The sequence below is a fragment of the Diplotaxodon limnothrissa genome, linkage group LG20 (genome assembly GCF_057381915.1).
Source record: "Diplotaxodon limnothrissa isolate DT_005_m linkage group LG20, D_limnothrissa_male_GT1.1, whole genome shotgun sequence".
Taxonomy (NCBI): Eukaryota; Metazoa; Chordata; class Actinopteri; order Cichliformes; family Cichlidae; genus Diplotaxodon; species Diplotaxodon limnothrissa.
The window spans coordinates 35,663,316-35,680,745 of NC_140615.1; the positions used below are offsets into that span (position 1 = coordinate 35,663,316).

Consider the following 17,430-nt stretch of genomic DNA (forward strand, 5'->3'; position numbering starts at 1 on the left):
TCTGCACCTAGTTGGTGACCTCTGTGCGCCTCAGTACCTGCTGACCCCGTTCTGTGATTTTATGTGGCCTACCACTTCATGGGTGTTGTTCAAAAATCACTTTCACATAATACTGCTATCAGCCTGGAAGTGACTGGAACACATCAGAATCTGAGCAATGTTTCCTGCACCCCGATGAATTTATGCCACAAAGAATTAAGGTAGCACCAAAGACAAAAGGAGGTCCAACAAGGTACTCGCACTTTGAATGGTCAGAGTAGAAAGCACTATATAGAAGTATTGGTATAAAAGTAGCTGTCCATTTGCCAAGTATCTATTTAAGCGTCTAGTACAGGGGTGGGCAACTCCAGGCCTCGAGTGCTGGTGTCCTGCAGGTTTTAGATCTCACCCTGCGTCAACACATGTGAATCAAATGATTGTTCATTACCAAGCCTCTGGAGAACTTCAAGACATGTTGAGGAGAACATTTAACAATTTGAATCAGCTGTGTTGGGTCAAGGACACATCTAAAACCTGCAGGACACCGGCACTCGAGGCCTGGAGTTGCCTACCCCTGGTCTAGCATGTGCATTTCCCATCTAGTGTCCTTTTCTTCCCAGTTTCATTTCCCCTTCATTTGCTCACTCGACTGTATAAAGACACAAAATCAGACTGAGATGAGTTTATCGTTTATTGAAACTTTCCATTGAATAAACACAGCAGGGGGAATTGGGTTGGGGATGTCTCCATAGCAACAAGTCACACACATCATCACTGTCAACACCATCGCCATGGTTACTGATGCCGGGTAGACTATTGTGACACAAGAGGACACATCACAGAGGTGAAGAAGAGGATGATGAAGAATAAAGAGGGAGGGTAAAAAAAAAAAACAAGGAAAGAAAGAAAAGTGAATGGAGGAGAATTAAAAGCATAAAAGATGAGAGAAAGGATAAAAAGAGCCAATGAAGTGGTATGGACAGGTAATGGTCTCACACACACACAAACACACACGCGCACACACACAGGAAACAGGAAGTAGAATCACACTGATCTTCAGATACTGAACGACACGAGCAGTAAACACGTCACCATGCGGGAGGAAGATACCGACGCTAAAAACAGCTTCACTTTCAAGAAAAACAACCCAAGAAGAAGAAGAAGAGGAAGAAGCATCACTTTTTTATAGACCCAGAACTTTCCAGAAAGACTCGATTGGCTAACAGAAGACAAATTAAAATAAATTTAAAAAACAATTGCAACATTTCAAAGTAGCTCGCTGACAGAAGCATCCATCTGAAGATTTAAGCCAATAACTGAGATCAACATGTAAGTCATGGAGGAATCTTAACTGAATTTTGTGCTCTGAATTTTCACATCGCCACCATTTAGAATGGGAAAAGTGAGTTTCCAAGTGGGGAAATTTACCCCCATCAAGGTGGAAAAACTCCAAGAAACCAGTCATCTAAAATTTTGGTCTGCCATTGAGTTGTTGATGCCACAAATGTAGACTCATAGCACAACAACTTGTATCAGGATGTAATCATCAGCTGCTGTCTGCATAGAAACCGTTTCCAGGTAAAGATATTTATCGGGTACTGGAAACAGCTGTTGCTTAAAACCTCTGATCTTTGTGAACAAAGCAAAGTCAGAGGCTTTGCAAAGTCAGTCCAAATAATTATCCCATACTTAGTCTTCCATTCATTTGTCTCTTTTTAGGCTCCCCGCCTCCAAAAGCCCACCTTCACTTTCTAATTGGTTTAAATCTGGAAGCCCTTTGAGGGGCAGTGAACTGTACTGCCTGCTCCTGATGGGCGTTTCCGTTGCATCATAGCAGTACATTGAAATCATCAGATTGGTCTTAGCCGAGTTTAGACCCAAAGTAGAAGCCAGTAGAATCAGATCTGGCTTAGTTTTAGTGGCGGTGATCGTCCAGATGGACGTTTCTGCAGCTGGAATGTAACACACAGCAGATCGAAGCTCGGCTGAGCCCATTAAACACACAAACTGTGCAAACTGTAATGACGAGGGGCCATTTTGGATCCAGTTTCCACCGGGCGTCACTGTGATGCTGTAGGCCGGACTGGGTTTTACTATGTGCTCAAATTGACATCACTTCCTGTTTGATATTTACATGCAGCGGGGAGGTGATGTTGGCAGACGCTCTGTTAGTTTGTTTAATGTGGTTCTCATTTTGGTTTAAATCTGGTTTTCATTGGATTTTTCTCAGTGTGGACCCAGTCTCAACAGCTTCACGATTGGCTGGTGTGAATCTGGTTTGCTGATGTAAGGAGGCGGGGCATAAAACTTTGGGCAGGGCAGCTCAATAGGAAACAGGAAACATTTCAGTCTATATTATATATCTGTTCATAGTGATATCTATACAACACAAACATACATTCTCTCCACAGATTAATTAATATGAATAACTCTTATCAACATCGTCACTGGTTTCAGGTTTCTATTCGTCACCGATGTCTTGGTGGATTCTTCAAGTTGTGGATTTATTATCTATAACTCTCTTTTTTAGTCATTTACACATCAATTCATTATAGTGAACATCTAACCCCCCCTTTCCCCTCATCCCTCCCCCACCCCACCCATTAACTTTGCAGCCAGGAGTGTCACATTGTGGGTTGGTTGCAAGCGACCCACTGTTGGTTCACTCCGACTTGTCCTGTGAAGGAAAGACAAATGGAAAAAAATCTGATTAAATAAATAAAAGCTGCTGGCTTTTTTCAAATGACCTTCATTCACCGACGAGTCTTTTTGAAAAAGCAACATTAACCTCGAGTTTTAATGTTTTGCGTCAGTGACTAAAAACTAATCCCCATCCTGGAGAAACCAGAAACAAAAATACAATATTTAATCTTTAAAATTTACAGTCAAATCCCTAAAAATAGCGAGAGAAAATAAACGAGGATGACATCTTAGTCCCCCTATAGAGCCCCAAACATTTCACAACATTCCTACGCATGAATATGAAGCTTTACATTCATGATTGTTTCAATAAATACACAGCAGATGAACACAGTATTAGCTCACACATTTAAAGATGTGAAAAAACATTCTGATAGAGGTCCTTGGGTTTGGTTGGCAAAATTGCAGTTCCATTAATGGCCACTTGAGGCAGACTCCAAAAATCCCCAGAGACTGCTGTGTTAAAGTGTCCGGCTTCACATCAGTAAAATAAAAATAAAGTAAAAATCATGTTTAGAGCCTGGTACAAAGCCTGAGCATTCATTAAATATATTTTTGGATATTGTGATGGAACAGTGGAGAGCAGACAGGAAATCTAGGAGAAAAATGAGGGGGAAGATGAACAGTAAGTGGCCTTTAGGTGGATTCCACTCTGGACCTTTGTATTAGCCTTATGGTGTATGGGTTACCTACTCAACCTGGTAAACTGAACTGGGACCCTCTTGTATTTTTAACTAAACTGAGAAATATGATGGCTTGATGTGAGGGATGTGCCATCAAGAGGTTTGCTCTTCAGTTTTGGTGAGTGAAATTCTAGTGTTTTATTAGTCTGTTAATAATTGGAAGATATCTGTGTGCATGCTTTGCACCTAGCTGATGTCGTCGTACTGCAACCTCAGTTTTAAATATGGAAACTTCTGACTCCAAGAAACAGAAATTATAGGGCCCAACATACTAAAAGTGATGCTTCAAATTGAACCTTCAACTTAAACGCAGCAAGGAGGCATTCACTAAGCCTCCACAATCTCACCTTCTTCCTGTCAGCTCACATCTGGTTGGAGAAGGAGGTGGGCGCCCCCTGCTGGCCATAGCCCTGACCATACTGCGCTTCCTGGACGACAAAAAATAAAAAATAAAAAAAATACATAGGATGAATTCAGTTTTCTTGATTAATGATCACTTATTTTGTATGTAAAATGTCAGACTCAAAGACTAAAATTCAATCTACAGTCATGGGCAGCAAAGTGTTTCTGTTTTAAACAATTATCATATACATTAATTATCACATATAATGTAATTAACTGACCCATCATCTGAATAGCAGATGTTAGAGATGTCTGTTCTGATCAAACAGGTCATCAGGAGATAAATTATGTTTCGACCAAAATCAAATTACCGAGTCACAAAGCTTCAGCTAAACTCTTCCCTTGAGGTTCCAGGTTTGACGTTACCAGCATCATCAGTGCGTCTGCTCACCTGGTTGTATCCCTGCTGGCTGTAGTCAGGTTGGTAGCCTCCCTGGTTGCTGGCATACGGGTCTTGCTCATAGGCTCCCTGCTGGCCGTAGGCATCGGGTGCGGCAGGCTTGCTCTCAGGAGGCGGAGCCCGCATGAAGGGAGCGATGATGCCCGTCTCCTTAAAGACGAACCAGAGGTTTCCAACCCACAGGATCAGGTTAATGAAACCAAATGCCTGCAAGAGGAGAAGCTGAGGGTTATCACGTCATTCTCTGTTACCAAATTCAGATTCTGATAGAAGTGCCAAGAGCTGCACTTCCTCCAATGGCCACTTCTGCAAAACCTAGTCAATCCCAATAGACTCCCATGTTAAAATAGCTTAGAACTTTGCAGTTGAATGCATCAGTATTTTTTTTTATATAGCACCGATTCACAACAGTCACCTCAAGGTGACCTCAAGGCAAAAACCCTACAATATTAGAAACAAACCCCAAAAGACAGACGACCTATGAGCACTTGGCCGCTTGGCAACAGTGGGAAGGAAAAACTCCCTTTTGACAGGAAGAATCCGCTGGCAGAACGATCGAGGGCTGCGACAGCTTAGGAGTGAGAAGAGGCAGGCAGGACAAAAGACAGAAATTCACCTGTTTTAGGTGAATGGGGATAACTCGGCCATTTAAAGTATATTATGGCTTTAAGTTTTGCATTATTGGGGTTGAGGCCTCACTGAGTGACTAAATATAGCAAATGCAGTCTTCAGTGCTTTAAGAGTTTCTTTCAGCTCCAAGAGGTTCCCAAATCCACCCTCATTTGATAAAGAACTGATTTTGTTTTCTTTTTTTTTTTTAATGCCTTCTACCATCCAAAGTACAAACAATAACTGAAAATAAACTGTATTCATTAGCTTAAGTTAGCATCCTGATTAATAAAAGTAAATCATGGAGGCACCTTAAAATTTAGGGGCATAAAGTTTTTTTTTCTTCACGTATTTAGGTTACAGTAACAGGGAGCAGGGTTGATGGTGAAGACGAAAAGAACAAGATCAAAATCAACATCCTGTGTCACGATCAATCATCTAAAGCAACCGACAGCGCACAAGATAGGTGAAGAGGAGCAGGAGTGACAGAAGGGTAGCAGCAAGAGAGAAAGGGGAGATGGTAATGACACCTGCTATACTGTATGGTTTGGAGACAGTGGCACTGACAGCAAGACAGGAGGTCGAGCTGGGTGTGACCAAGATTAGAAAGGAGTCCATCAGAGGGACGGCTCAGGTCGAGCGGTTTGGACACAAAGTCCTAGAGGCAAAGCTGAGAGGGTTTGGGCACGTACACTGATCGACTGGATTTTTAAGATGGAGCTGCTAGGTAGGGGGAAAAGAGGACGACCTCAGAGAAGATCTATGGTTCTAGTGAAAGAGGACATGCAGAGGGTTGATGTGGCGGAGCAGGAGGAGGATGCTATGGATAGGGTCAGATGGAGGAAGATAATCCATTAAAGCGAAAGGTAGAAAGGAAGAGGAGGAAAAGAAGGAGGACAACAAAGTGCGAGTGCCCCGTCAGCAGTTACTTCATCAGTACAAAAACAGCCAAGTGTGAAATCTGTCTTACTTTAAGACAGAATTAAACATTTATGTCACTGACCTGAAACAAGTGAATTTAAACCCATCTTCAATAAACAGAGAGTTTGATCCAGCACCAGTTTTCTTTATAATCCGGTGCTAAACGTGTCATTGTTATTTAGTTTATGTCATTTAGTTGACATTATATCTGAAATCTTGCTTCTTTGACATGTTGAATTTTTTTTTTTTAATCTCTCATTAATCTTAAGCTCGAGTTGAAGACTACTGGACTTCTGTTCTAACTGCTCATGAGTTCCTCTTGAGGCGCTGTTATGAGCCAGGTCATTGTTTCCGTGTGGTACTGTCACTCACCACACCAGAGGGGGGCGTTGTTTGTACTCTGTGATGTTTGTGCTATGTAAGTTTCCAGGTGGAGGCTGACCATCGGGGGAAGATGGAATGAGGCCGGCTACAAATTGGGACCTGACTAGGCCGGCAGCCCCTCCTGCTTCCTGTTTCCAGCGAGCTGCGTGTTTGGCCCCGTGTGCTGTGTGACTGAGTTTTCCGGGATGAGAAGCGCTAGACTGCAGTGTAAACGGTGTAAAAAGACCTCTAACTGGACATGGTAGCTGTAGGGGTGGGAAGACTTTTCTTTTTAGAACCTTTTTCTCCTGTTTTGGTTAGTGAAGACAGGTAAGAGGCTTGTATTTTCTTTTGTGGTTTTATCACTATAGGTAAGTTAGTTCTGGTTTATTTCTAGTGTGTTTTGTTTGTTGTTTTGGCCATGCCCACCCTGACGCTCATTACCTGTCCAGTTAATAAAACGACTAGTCATTGTAAAGCCGTGGCTGTGTGATTGACTTCTTTGCGATCTTTTTTTGCTTTCCTCGTGTTGCACTCCGGCTCGAGGCCGGTGTGTAACAGGCGCCGTCACTTTGGACATGGTCCCGAGAGTCTCTTACCTACTCTGTCATCAGGCGAGTCGTCAGGGTCACACCTTGGCTCATGTGAAAGAAGTCCAATTTCTTTTTACTCGAGTGCTTAAGACTCTCGTGCCCTGGATGACTCAGAACCTACAGACATTTCTCAGTAATATTCTGTGCGGGTCAGTACTGACATTCTAGTATTGTAGTATCCATGAACTTTCCCCGTCCTATGGCAAGACTCAGATGTGCCCAGGCCCAGTGAAAGTCTTACCACAGAGGTGTTCAATCCAGACATAACCGGGTCGTGGACTTCACGGCAGCTGTTCTCATCCTCTTTACAGGCGGGGATCATAGTGATGACTTCATCCGGGTTGGTCGCAGTCTTTACGTCGGACAGACCTTTGGCCCAGGCTGCCGAACTCACCAGCCACATGAAGGCAAACACTCCGGTGACTCCCAGGTCCTGAAACGGCACAAAGACAGAGTGAGGGAGGTTATTCAGAGGTCAACTGGGAAGTCGGGTGGCTGTACTTACGATCAGTGGGCCCTTGTTGTTCTCCTTGTACTTTTCAAAGAAGAAGACGTAAATGCTGAGAGCCGCCGTAGAGTACAGGAAGGCGAAGACGCCGATGGTGACAAAGAATTCGGCCGAGGAGGAGTAGTCGCCAACCAGGAAAATCGGTTCTTTATTCTCAGACTTACAGGTGGGGGCATGAAAATACTCCTGGTGGAGTCTGACAGAGGAGTTTAAAGTTATTGAAGGTGAAGCTAAAGTGAAAAATACAACATTTGGTTCAGACATTGGTGACCAACAAGAACTAATACACAGTTAATAACTTTAGAGCTCCGACAGTCACACCATCTGGTCAAAACACCCCTCAAAGCTTTGGACCCAGGGGTCCTGCCTGAGGAACATTTATAAATAAAACTGAGCTGAAAGAAGTTTAAACATTTAATTTTTTATTTAATATTTTTTAGCTTCAGAGTTTATGGCGTCTGTGCGTGTTCTGACCTGAAGGGATACTCAAACTCCACTTCTATTTTCAGGTCGCTCTGCGTCCGGTTCTTGCACTCCACCGCAATCTTGAACATCCCGGAATAACTGCCACAGGTGGAGAAGGCGAAGATGGCGAAGAACTGGGGGAGGAAGAAGGAGGAGCAACAACACATCACAAGCATTACTCGCAGCAGTGGTATCCTCCTGTATGTGGCATAGCACAGCATTTTCATCTCACTCCTAAAGTTGTTCCAGGTTCTAATTTCCATTTCCTTTTAGTCTGACCAAAATCCAAAACACGATGTATTCGTGGTTTTGCACAGAGGTCACTCTGTTTGACTCAGACTAGAAAAATAAAAATCATGATTATATCACAAAGAGACTGAAGACTTATTTGCCTCCAAGAGGAGAAGCTGTGTTTTTGTAGAGAAGGTTATTTAGGTTCATTAGGACGGCTTAATTAATTTTTTTATTGATAAATAAATAAATTCAGCACTTGCAGGCAGATTTTTACAATTGCTCAAATATTGCACTGAATTTAGCAACACTAAACTGTTACATGCATTTATAGACTCTCTTTAGGATGAAGAAACTGACATGACTGTGTCACCTGACCTTTGACCTGCAAACAGCATCCTCAGTAAAAACAATTTTTCATGGCCGTGACCTTCCTGTGGCTAAAAATTGCTGCTATTTTTTTTAAATACATATAAATGCAGTTCTGCTGAAGCAGAGGAGGCGCTGGCTCCTGCAGGATGATGACTCATCGTCACGTCTATGTTTAGCGACTCATTGCGAAGCTTTGCATATCAGACAGGAACCGAACCAACAACTGCCTCGGCCTCACAGAGCTGTGCACACTGACTTCAGCGGCCTGATGAAAACAGGCTTCACGTTGAGTCAGCGGGAGGAACTTGGTGACGTTTTTATGTGTGATGTCACTGATTTCCCCACCTGCTACAGAACGTGGAGGAAAGTGAAACCAGGGTCATCATTAAGATGTTCGCAGCCTTGCGTGATTTACATGCAGGAAGATCCAGATTTATTTTCATCGTCTTGTATCCAGGAGTCAAAGTTTAAACTCCTGTATGATGTGGTTTGTAAGGAGGTCTGCAGTTTTTACTAGTTTTTATTTTTTTTAATATCCAGACCCCTTATAGTCCCCAATCATGGGGCGACCACTCTACCTACTGAGCTATCCCTGCCCTGTGATTGGGGGCAGGGATTTTGTGATTGTTCTGCTTTTACCTGCTGATAACTAAAAACCTGACACTCAGCACACCTACTTTGAACCAGGGTAGATATGTTACTGTGCAAAAGAAAGTGCAAAAAACAAAAAAGTGTGCACATCTAAGAAGAAACAGGCTTGATACCAGACCATTGTTGGAACAAATTGTTGCCAAAAAGATCCCACTTGTGCTCCCGCTTTGCCACTAGTGTCACAACTAGAGTCCCAAAAAGTGTCCCTGCTTTTCTACAGCTGTTGCCACATCTGTAGACACCAGCTGTGATGCTCTTCTAGCCAACACTCAGACACGTGTGAGGACCAGCCGTGAGGCTCAAACAGCCTGATGAACCGCTGCTTCGACTGTCCCCATTTCCCTATAAATTTGCCATAAAACATCCACACAATTCTGAAAATTCACACTTGGTCCTCGCAAGGAGGCTGCATGAACCCACATCCACGTTGCCAAGTAGGGATTGGGCCGTCTGACTGTGACCATCTGCTCAGTCAGTGTGTGGGTGTGCGATATTTAATACCATACATACAGTACTGAGAGCTGAAGCTGTTACATCACTTCCCATCCAGCCTTCGGCATCTCAGTGGAATTTGTGAATAAGCCATTTCCTTGTTGTCTGAAGGTTTAGAAAAGGTTTTATGTTTTCAGACTTGTTTTATAGAGTTGATCTGACAATGTGATACAACATATATATGAAGTTAAGTCAACATGCGCCCTGTCAGCCAGTGTGTGAAGGTCAGCCTGGACTGAGATTTAACAGGGTTTTTTTTGGGACGTCCATCTAACTAAACGCTCACATTTAATCTGAGGTATTGAGGCACACTGGCTGAGACCTCCCATGCTTTATTCCCCATTTCTCTTGGTGAAGCAACCAGTGATCTCCACAGACAGCACTTTCAACAGGATCTGTAATCACTGACGAAGCTATCAGTGTCCGATCTCTCCTACCTGCTAATTAAATCATTAGGACAACCGATCTATGTCTATGCTTGTTTTCAATCTTCACAGATGTCTGTACCTGAGACCCTCTGTTATCAATGTGAGATGTTGAAACTGTTACATATACCACATGAACATCGCTGCTGCTAAAAATATGATCATATTATAAACAAAGAACCACGACCAGGGATTCTTTTGACGAGTCTGGTGTGAAAATGTAAATAAAAGGAGGCTAAAGAGCTTGGAAAGAAAAAGCGTCTGGACTTCTTTAAGTTGCTTGAAGACGTTTTACCTCTCATCTGAGAAGCTTCTTCAGTTCTAAGGTCAATCCCCCCAAAGAGGGACAAAAGGACCCCCCCCCCCCCTGTTTTCAGGACCCAGGACCCACACCTGTTTTCACACCTTGGCTCAAGTGATTAGGTAGAGGATCATCAGGAGGTCCTTTTGTCCCTCTTTGAGGGGATTGACCCTAGAACTGAAGAAGCTTCTTGGATGAGAGGTGAAACGTCTTCAAGCAACTTAAAGTCCAGACGCTTTTTCTTTCCAAGCTCCTTAGACTATGATGACCTGGATGACTGAGAACCTTCACAGACATAAATAAAAGGAGACGTTTTATATGCTAAAGGTTGTTTTGAGCAGATACTTATATCAGATGATGAAATGACTCCTGAAATTTCACTGAAAATTCATTTTAAGTTGTTTTTTTCCCCCCACAGTGAACAATCATAAATCAGATCAAACGACCAGGAGTACCGATGCTTCTTTCTGCTACTGTAACATATTTTAAACTATGATACATCCCATGATGCTGAAGCTCACTGAGTTTTTTGTAATGAAAACTTTAATACATCTGAAAAATTCATGTGTATATCTCCTGCATCTATGAAGTTATGAGGTCCCTAAAATGTTTTTAAAAACCCTCCGGACTGAGCTGATGTACGAGGTTTTATCCACAACGAAAAACCAAAAGAAGAACGAGTTGAGGGGGAGGGGATTTCAATCTCCCTACAGCGCCCCCTGCTGTGTGGATGCTGGCATCTACAATTTATTTCAAAATAAAACCAGAAGGTTAGCTCGTTAATAGTAGGAGCTGAATCATACCTGCAGTTAGTGAACTTTTAGCAGCTTAAAGGCTACAAACATAGAATAAAACTGATACAGTAAGATTTTTATGTTTTATTATATGTTTTTATTACAAGTCATGAATGCGTACTTTAAATATTAACATTAAAGCTGATCAGCTGTTAAACAGAAGAAAATTATTCGTTCATACATGATCATGGATATGTGTGAATTGTGCTTTCATCTAAGGTGAACCATTAAACTCTGATGGTGTATGATGTTTCTGAGCTTTAAACAGGAACGTGAACTCAGCTCCGGGAGTTATACGTCCTTAAAAACTCTGGAGGATACAGTGCATCTGTGCTGTGGTTGCAGGTTTTTGTGGTGCAGCTGTTGGTCTGATGAACTCACCCATTCTAGGACCTTAATGAAGCCCAGAGGAACCTTCAGCACCCTGAACTGACCCTGGGCCACCAGCTGCAGACAGAAAGACACACACTGGTTAATTATGTTCATCCGAGCAGCCTGACGAAAGACGAGCACGCGGATCTCCTGCTGTCAGGAGCACTTTCACTCAGGGCCAGAACATCATAAACAGCAGCATCATTTCTGCTAAATGAAACATTTGGAAGAAAACTTTTTCCCCAAAATATTTCCAAACTTTTCTGTACTTTAAAACCATCCTAGAAAAACAAAAACAAGCAAACCAACACCTACAGAGATGCTAGGTGGCAGAGAGGAGGGTCAGCGTGGTTTCATGGACTTATTTCTATTAACCATCAACGACATGTTTAGACTTTCATCAAGAGAAACTTTGAGCTCAACTGTTGTTATCAATAATAACAATTCACTGAGAATATTGGCAACATTAAAAAACATTCCCATCATACCGAGTCAGCTGACTTAATGAATGATTCAGACTGCAGGTCTAAAATGCAGACACTGGGAGTGGAGAGGAGACCGTCATGATAATCTCATCATGCAATAAGCGACAGAATTTATCTGTATATAACATTTTTGTATGCATGTTATTCACAACTGCACAACAAAGTTTCTTTATTGCAATAATCTGAACAGCTTTTCTTACGTTGTAGGAGACGATCTAACTGCACATGGAAACCCGCAGTTTGCTGTGTCTTAATGTCTTAATGATCCTTGCATATGTTTCTGGATGTTAAAATGATTTTCTCACCACTTCATTTCAGCTTTAATGAAAAAAGCTGGACTCATTTTCACTGATCGGGAGAAGATTTGTTGTGCAGGGAAATTTTAAAAATGTCAGAGAACAACTTTGTTCTGATTCCAGAGCGTTTCAGGGACGTTATTCTACACGCAGGAATGAAGAAAAACTGGCAAATGTTTTTGGATCGTTTGAAAAACATTTGGAACAATTCTTTTTTTTTTTTTTTTTTTTTTTTTTTTAACAATTCAACGAAGAAATCTTCAGAATTAACAGAATTGGATGTGAATGACTTAACAGATTTCAAATGATTTTTGAGACTTTGATAATTATCCAATTACTTGAGAACAAATGCATAAAATTCTTTAAACAGTGCAAAAATCATTGCCAGATTATCTGAAATCATCATCTCTTTTTCTGGGAACACTTTCATGTTTCAGCTTTTTGGCAATGACTCAGTCACTGCTTTGATTATTCTTCATTTAAAATGAGTTAAACATGTACCTAAACATGAATTATAATGCGTTCAATGTCACAATCCTTCATTTTAAATTGAACTTTAAAATCTTCATTTCAGATTTAAATACACATCAAGCACATCTTGCAAACAGACAGCATCATGCACCGTGTTCAAACAAACAGATCCATTCTTCCTCTCAGATTTCAACCTGCTGCTCGGCTCGTGGGATATTCAACACTCGCATAAAGGTGCCAAGGATAAGGTATTAAACAGGCTTTAGGGATATTATAGTATTACATTCATTACCAAACATAACTGCAGACACACTTATGGCTCAATAAAAGAATAAAAACAAGCAAAAAGTTATTTTTGTAATCAAATACAGTTAATTTCACTTTATTCACTTATTACTTTAAAAGGTTCTGTTTAATAATCAAAGTACTTCCAGTAAATTTTTATTTTATTGTATATTGTGACTTTACATTATAAAGTACCTTGAGACACATGTGGTGAACTGGCACTACTTTATATAAAACCAAAAAAGGGATTGTAAGCTTATTTTATTAGGACTATAACACTGTCTCTGAGGTTGGTTATGACAGGCCGCCAATCTGACGCAGGGCTAATGAAAATATAATGAAGTAAAAATGAACAACAATGGAAAAACAGGAATTTATAGAATGCTTTTGCCTTCACTTTATATGCAGACATATTCCAGAAATGAAAGAGTGAAGACTGAAAGACTCAAATGTTGCAGATAACAGTTTAAAGCAGAATAAAAATGCACGAGATCCTTAACCGCAAATAGTAATTAATTAAATGCTGATATTTTAAACTGATGAACACTCAGACGGCGCTGAGGTCGACTCAGACTTCTAGGAGTTTTGCACTGGTCTGCCTGAGCGGGCTCATCTCAGGAGGAGTGATGCCAGAATCTGTTGTTAACATCCAATAAAACCAGCCAGCAGAGCTGAAATGATTGTTTACTGACTGAGACTCTGACAGTAGGAGGGAACATCGTTCAGTTGTTACCTTTCACAGTTAAACTGGATCTTTATCGAATAAAGGTATTCCCTTTTCAGTATTTGTTTACATTCAAAAGAAGCTACAGGAACAGTCAGTAAACACATGAATCTCATGGATAACTGACTGACACGCTTCAGTGTGCGAGACGGGAATTTGCTCCGTCTCCATTGGTGGACGTGCAGTACGGGAAGCTCCACAGGGGACTGAGCCGTCTCCATTCCTGTTCACCTCGTACCTGCGACATCAGAGCTGAATAAACTGATCAGGAAGGCGGGTCTGTGATTGGCTGCAGAGTGGACACATTTATCCACACATTTAGCAGACAAACCGCCGATTTCATTTTAAAAAGTGATGCACAGCACAGTAATTTAGTCTCCATGGCAATGTGCCACTCTCCACCATGTTGTGAAGTTCTTTGCTTGGCACTTTGTGCGTTCCTGCTGAAACACCAGCACCATTTAATCGGCAGCTTTAAAATAAAATGGCTTCTCAAACTAGAGTCTGTTCGTCCCACCAGACCAGAATCCCAACCTTTTGCACACCTACAGGTCATAAAAAAAATTCCCCGACTTTGCTTCTCTTCAGGTAAAAACATTTCTTTCATTATTTTACAGATGTTCCCCATCCAACACAGACCACAGACCAGAGTTCCCAAAGGCTGTGGCACATGGGTGAGCCTCGGGACTTTGTGTCCTGCACCCACCAGTGCTACCCCTCAGCCTCCTAACAGACACAGCTACGGTAACAATTTCAAAATCCTATGTGGCCCTGCTCTCAAGTTTCACCAAGTTTTTCACCTTAAGGTCGAGGTCACCGAGACTCGAACTCGTGAATGGTTGTTAGTAAATGGGCTAATATGTTGCCTCATTCTGCATTCACAAACTTCCATGCTGCTCGCCCGCCCGTCAGTGAGACGACAATGCCCCATCAGCCTTTTACAGCCGAGGGGTAAAAAGGTCACAAGCTCAGAGGAGGATAACCAGATACTGCAGCCATGCAAACTGCAGTGCCGTCATCTGACCATGTAATCAAGAGCAGAGCTGAAAACATATAAAAGATATGAAATCCATTTCCCACAAATATGAAATTTTGTACAACGTGCTTGAATACCACCTCCACAAACAATAGTGCACTCCTTTGAGATCTAAAATAGACTGCGCAGGATCATAGCCACGGGTTTTGGACTCATTTGTAGCCATCTGGTTGCAGATGGTAAGTGTTTGCTTTCTGGGATGTGGTTAACATGGCACAAAGCTATTTTATTATATTTTTTTCAACCTCAAAACAAGATCTTTTTTGTCAAAAACAAGTGTGAAAATGGTGAACATACACATCCTTCAGCCTTTACCCTTCCTCACCTGGAGAGATTCTTCTTCTGAAGCACATCCCAGCACGCTGAAAAAAAGACTAGAGTACTGCTAGACTGTTAAATTTAATGCACTGGGAGTACGAATGTGTTTTTAAACCACCATCATGTCAAACACATGCTGTGATGGGCCTGAAAGGTAGCTCAGCTTTACCGGCAAAAACCCCCCAAAAACAGGAGCATCAGCTAGAAATGTGTGAAACTGGACATCTGTACGGCTGCTGTGGTCTGTAATAAAAAGCATTTCTGAGCTCCTGATTTTTTATTTTGTGCATCGTGTGAATATTAAAACATTAAAGGGGACCCATTTTTTCCTCATGTCCAACGCCATATTTTTATTGCTGGACACTAGTAGAGTGACTGTGCAAGATTCACAGAGTTCACAATGGTCCTTTTATGAGAAACAATCCAGCCTTATGTGCCTCCCCTTTGACCAAAACTGAATATTTGGTTGGGCCTCTGTGCTGGCAGCCAGAGCAGACCGTATCAGGGATTTCCCCTCTTTATGATACAAACAAGCCAAGAGCAGAAAAAAAAGCCCTCACACCAAATGTTTCAGAGGTTCTCCTTCACAGAGATCATCACATAGGCTCAACTGGCCATATTTAATCAGAGTGTAACATTTATTCATGACAGAGTCAGGAAAACCAAATGTTTCAGTTATATTTTTACATTAAAACATAGAAATCGAGGATTTAAGAGTTTTCTGATTTTAATTGGTTCGTTTTAACCACCACAAGTCCATAAAAAATATTAAAGACGAAACGAGCAGTAACATCTGTAACACTTGTAATAATGCTGCCCCTGGTGGTGGACATGGTTAAATTCTGCAGTGGGAAACTACAAAAACTGCATTTAAACGGAGGGACGTAAAATTCTGGAGTTTGTTATGAAGCGTAACACAGAACACTCAGATATGACATCATTAATTAAATGCAAGCGATCAAAGAGGCCGACAGAAGTCAGCTTTGGACTGAAATCACGTTTGACACAGAGCAGCTTTCATCAGCTTTCCCGGGCTTTTTTCTCCTCTGTAGTTTAAAACAGTAAAAATAAAGCGGCGGTGAAACAACAGCTGGATATGAAATATCGGGCTGTGATAGAAACTAACGGCGAAGCAATGCTGGCTTTTCTCTCGGTCTCCATCTTAAAAGGTAGCTGATGAAGGAGAGGAGGAGAAGGGGTGGGAGGAAGAGGAGGAGCAGCTGAATCATCTGGGTGAACCCGCTTAGACCCGGGTTAAATAACGCGGATCAGGTAGAAGGAAAACGGCGAGAGAAAAACAGATCCGGGCAGACCCGCAACATCATCAGCATCAGCATCCCGAGCAGAGAGGACGCCCTCCCCCTCCCCCCCCGGCTGCCATTTTACAAGCCCACACACACACACACACACACACACACACAGCATTTCATCACGGGCGCACGGGGCTGCTGATATTTTCATGTTTGTGCGTTTTTGTTTCGGGCCTCCTGCAGACACCGTGGCGCAGGGATGGAAACCCCAGACAGCCACTCCTGTTTCCAAACCTCCCGCAGTCCGCCTCACATCCCCCTCCCTCCCACACACACACACAGTGGTACAAACACACAAACATATGGACCACCATGAAGAACCGAGCCCGGTCCGGAGAGCCTCTCCCCTCCGTCTCTCCATGTCCTCCTCCCGGGCATCCTCCGCCAGCTGTCGGAGCCGCCTCCTGCGGCCGACACGGAGATGCTTTACCGGGAGGCAAAATGCATACAAATTCCGAACCGAAACACGAACACAACCCGAACCCACAGCTGATCAACCCGCAGCAGACAGGTGAAAAAAAAAATATATATATATATATAAAAAAGGCGGATGTGGAGTGTTTGTACCTGATTTACGACGTCCATCCTGCAGAGTGTCGAGAGGACCGAGAAGATCTGGGAGGGGGAAGGCGTGAGGGGGGTTGAGTGGAGGGGCCGGGACTGTGTCTGAGTCCACGACATCATTTTATTTACTATAAAAAAACAAGAACAAAGAAACATTTCAGATTAAAAAAAAACAAACATTAAATATGATTATTAAAAAAAAAATATTTATTTTATTAAATTAAAAATTTAGCTTTTATTTCTTGGAGGGGGGGGGGGATTGCGTCATCACGGTAGAAGGTGGTGGTGACGTGCTTGTGATCATGTGACCCAATACGTGACGTATAAATGTAATCTGTAACGCAGATTTATATTTTTATAACATTAAAACAAAAACCTCAGCTCATAATTTGATTTAACAGTTAATTCAAATAAACATTTAATGCTTACACAATTTAGGAACCAATATATGTTACAAATACAAGTAGATCTTAATCCTGAATCATTCAGTGGCTTTAATTCAATTTTTGTCAAAGTTTAAAGCCAAATTTCTGACAGACATTCGTATTGCAGTGGCATTCATCCTGGTCCCTCTGTGCCTGTGGGAGCACTCCTATACAAATGTTCCAAAATGAAATTCAGAGTAGACAAGGAACTGTTCCCATCAGTATCCACATGTAGACTGAGGTATAAACAACATC

The 17,430-nt window shown here is 42.0% G+C and overlaps 1 protein-coding gene across 2 annotated transcripts; it reads right to left on the reverse strand.

The window, feature by feature from the left end:
• Window positions 1-3,724: 3,724 nt before the first annotated feature.
• LOC146611385 (synaptophysin-like) lies at window positions 3,725-16,771 on the reverse strand. Of its 2 annotated transcripts, none has more exons than XM_085344143.1 (7): window positions 16,754-16,771; window positions 11,271-11,336; window positions 7,633-7,757; window positions 7,156-7,354; window positions 6,892-7,083; window positions 4,156-4,371; window positions 3,725-3,781 (listed from the first exon to the last, which is right to left on the reverse strand). In XM_085344143.1, the coding sequence occupies exons 1-7, from the start codon at window positions 16,769-16,771 to the stop codon at window positions 3,725-3,727; spliced, it is 873 nt and encodes a 290-aa protein (XP_085200269.1). The 2 variants fall into 2 exon arrangements, with proteins under 2 accessions (XP_085200269.1, XP_085200268.1); XM_085344142.1 differs by having other exon boundaries at window positions 3,725-3,790.
• Between the last annotated feature and the right edge of the window lie 659 nt (window positions 16,772-17,430).

Excerpts from the sequence above, each read along its gene's own strand:
- LOC146611385 (XM_085344142.1), bottom strand. Across the intron at positions 4,372-6,891 it reads CTGGATTGAACACCTCTGTG|GCATTTGGTTTCATTAACCT; the intron begins GTAAGACTTTCA and ends CTCCTCTTGCAG. Across the intron at positions 3,791-4,155 it reads GCCAGCAGGGATACAACCAG|GAAGCGCAGTATGGTCAGGG; the intron begins GTGAGCAGACGC and ends TTTGTCGTCCAG.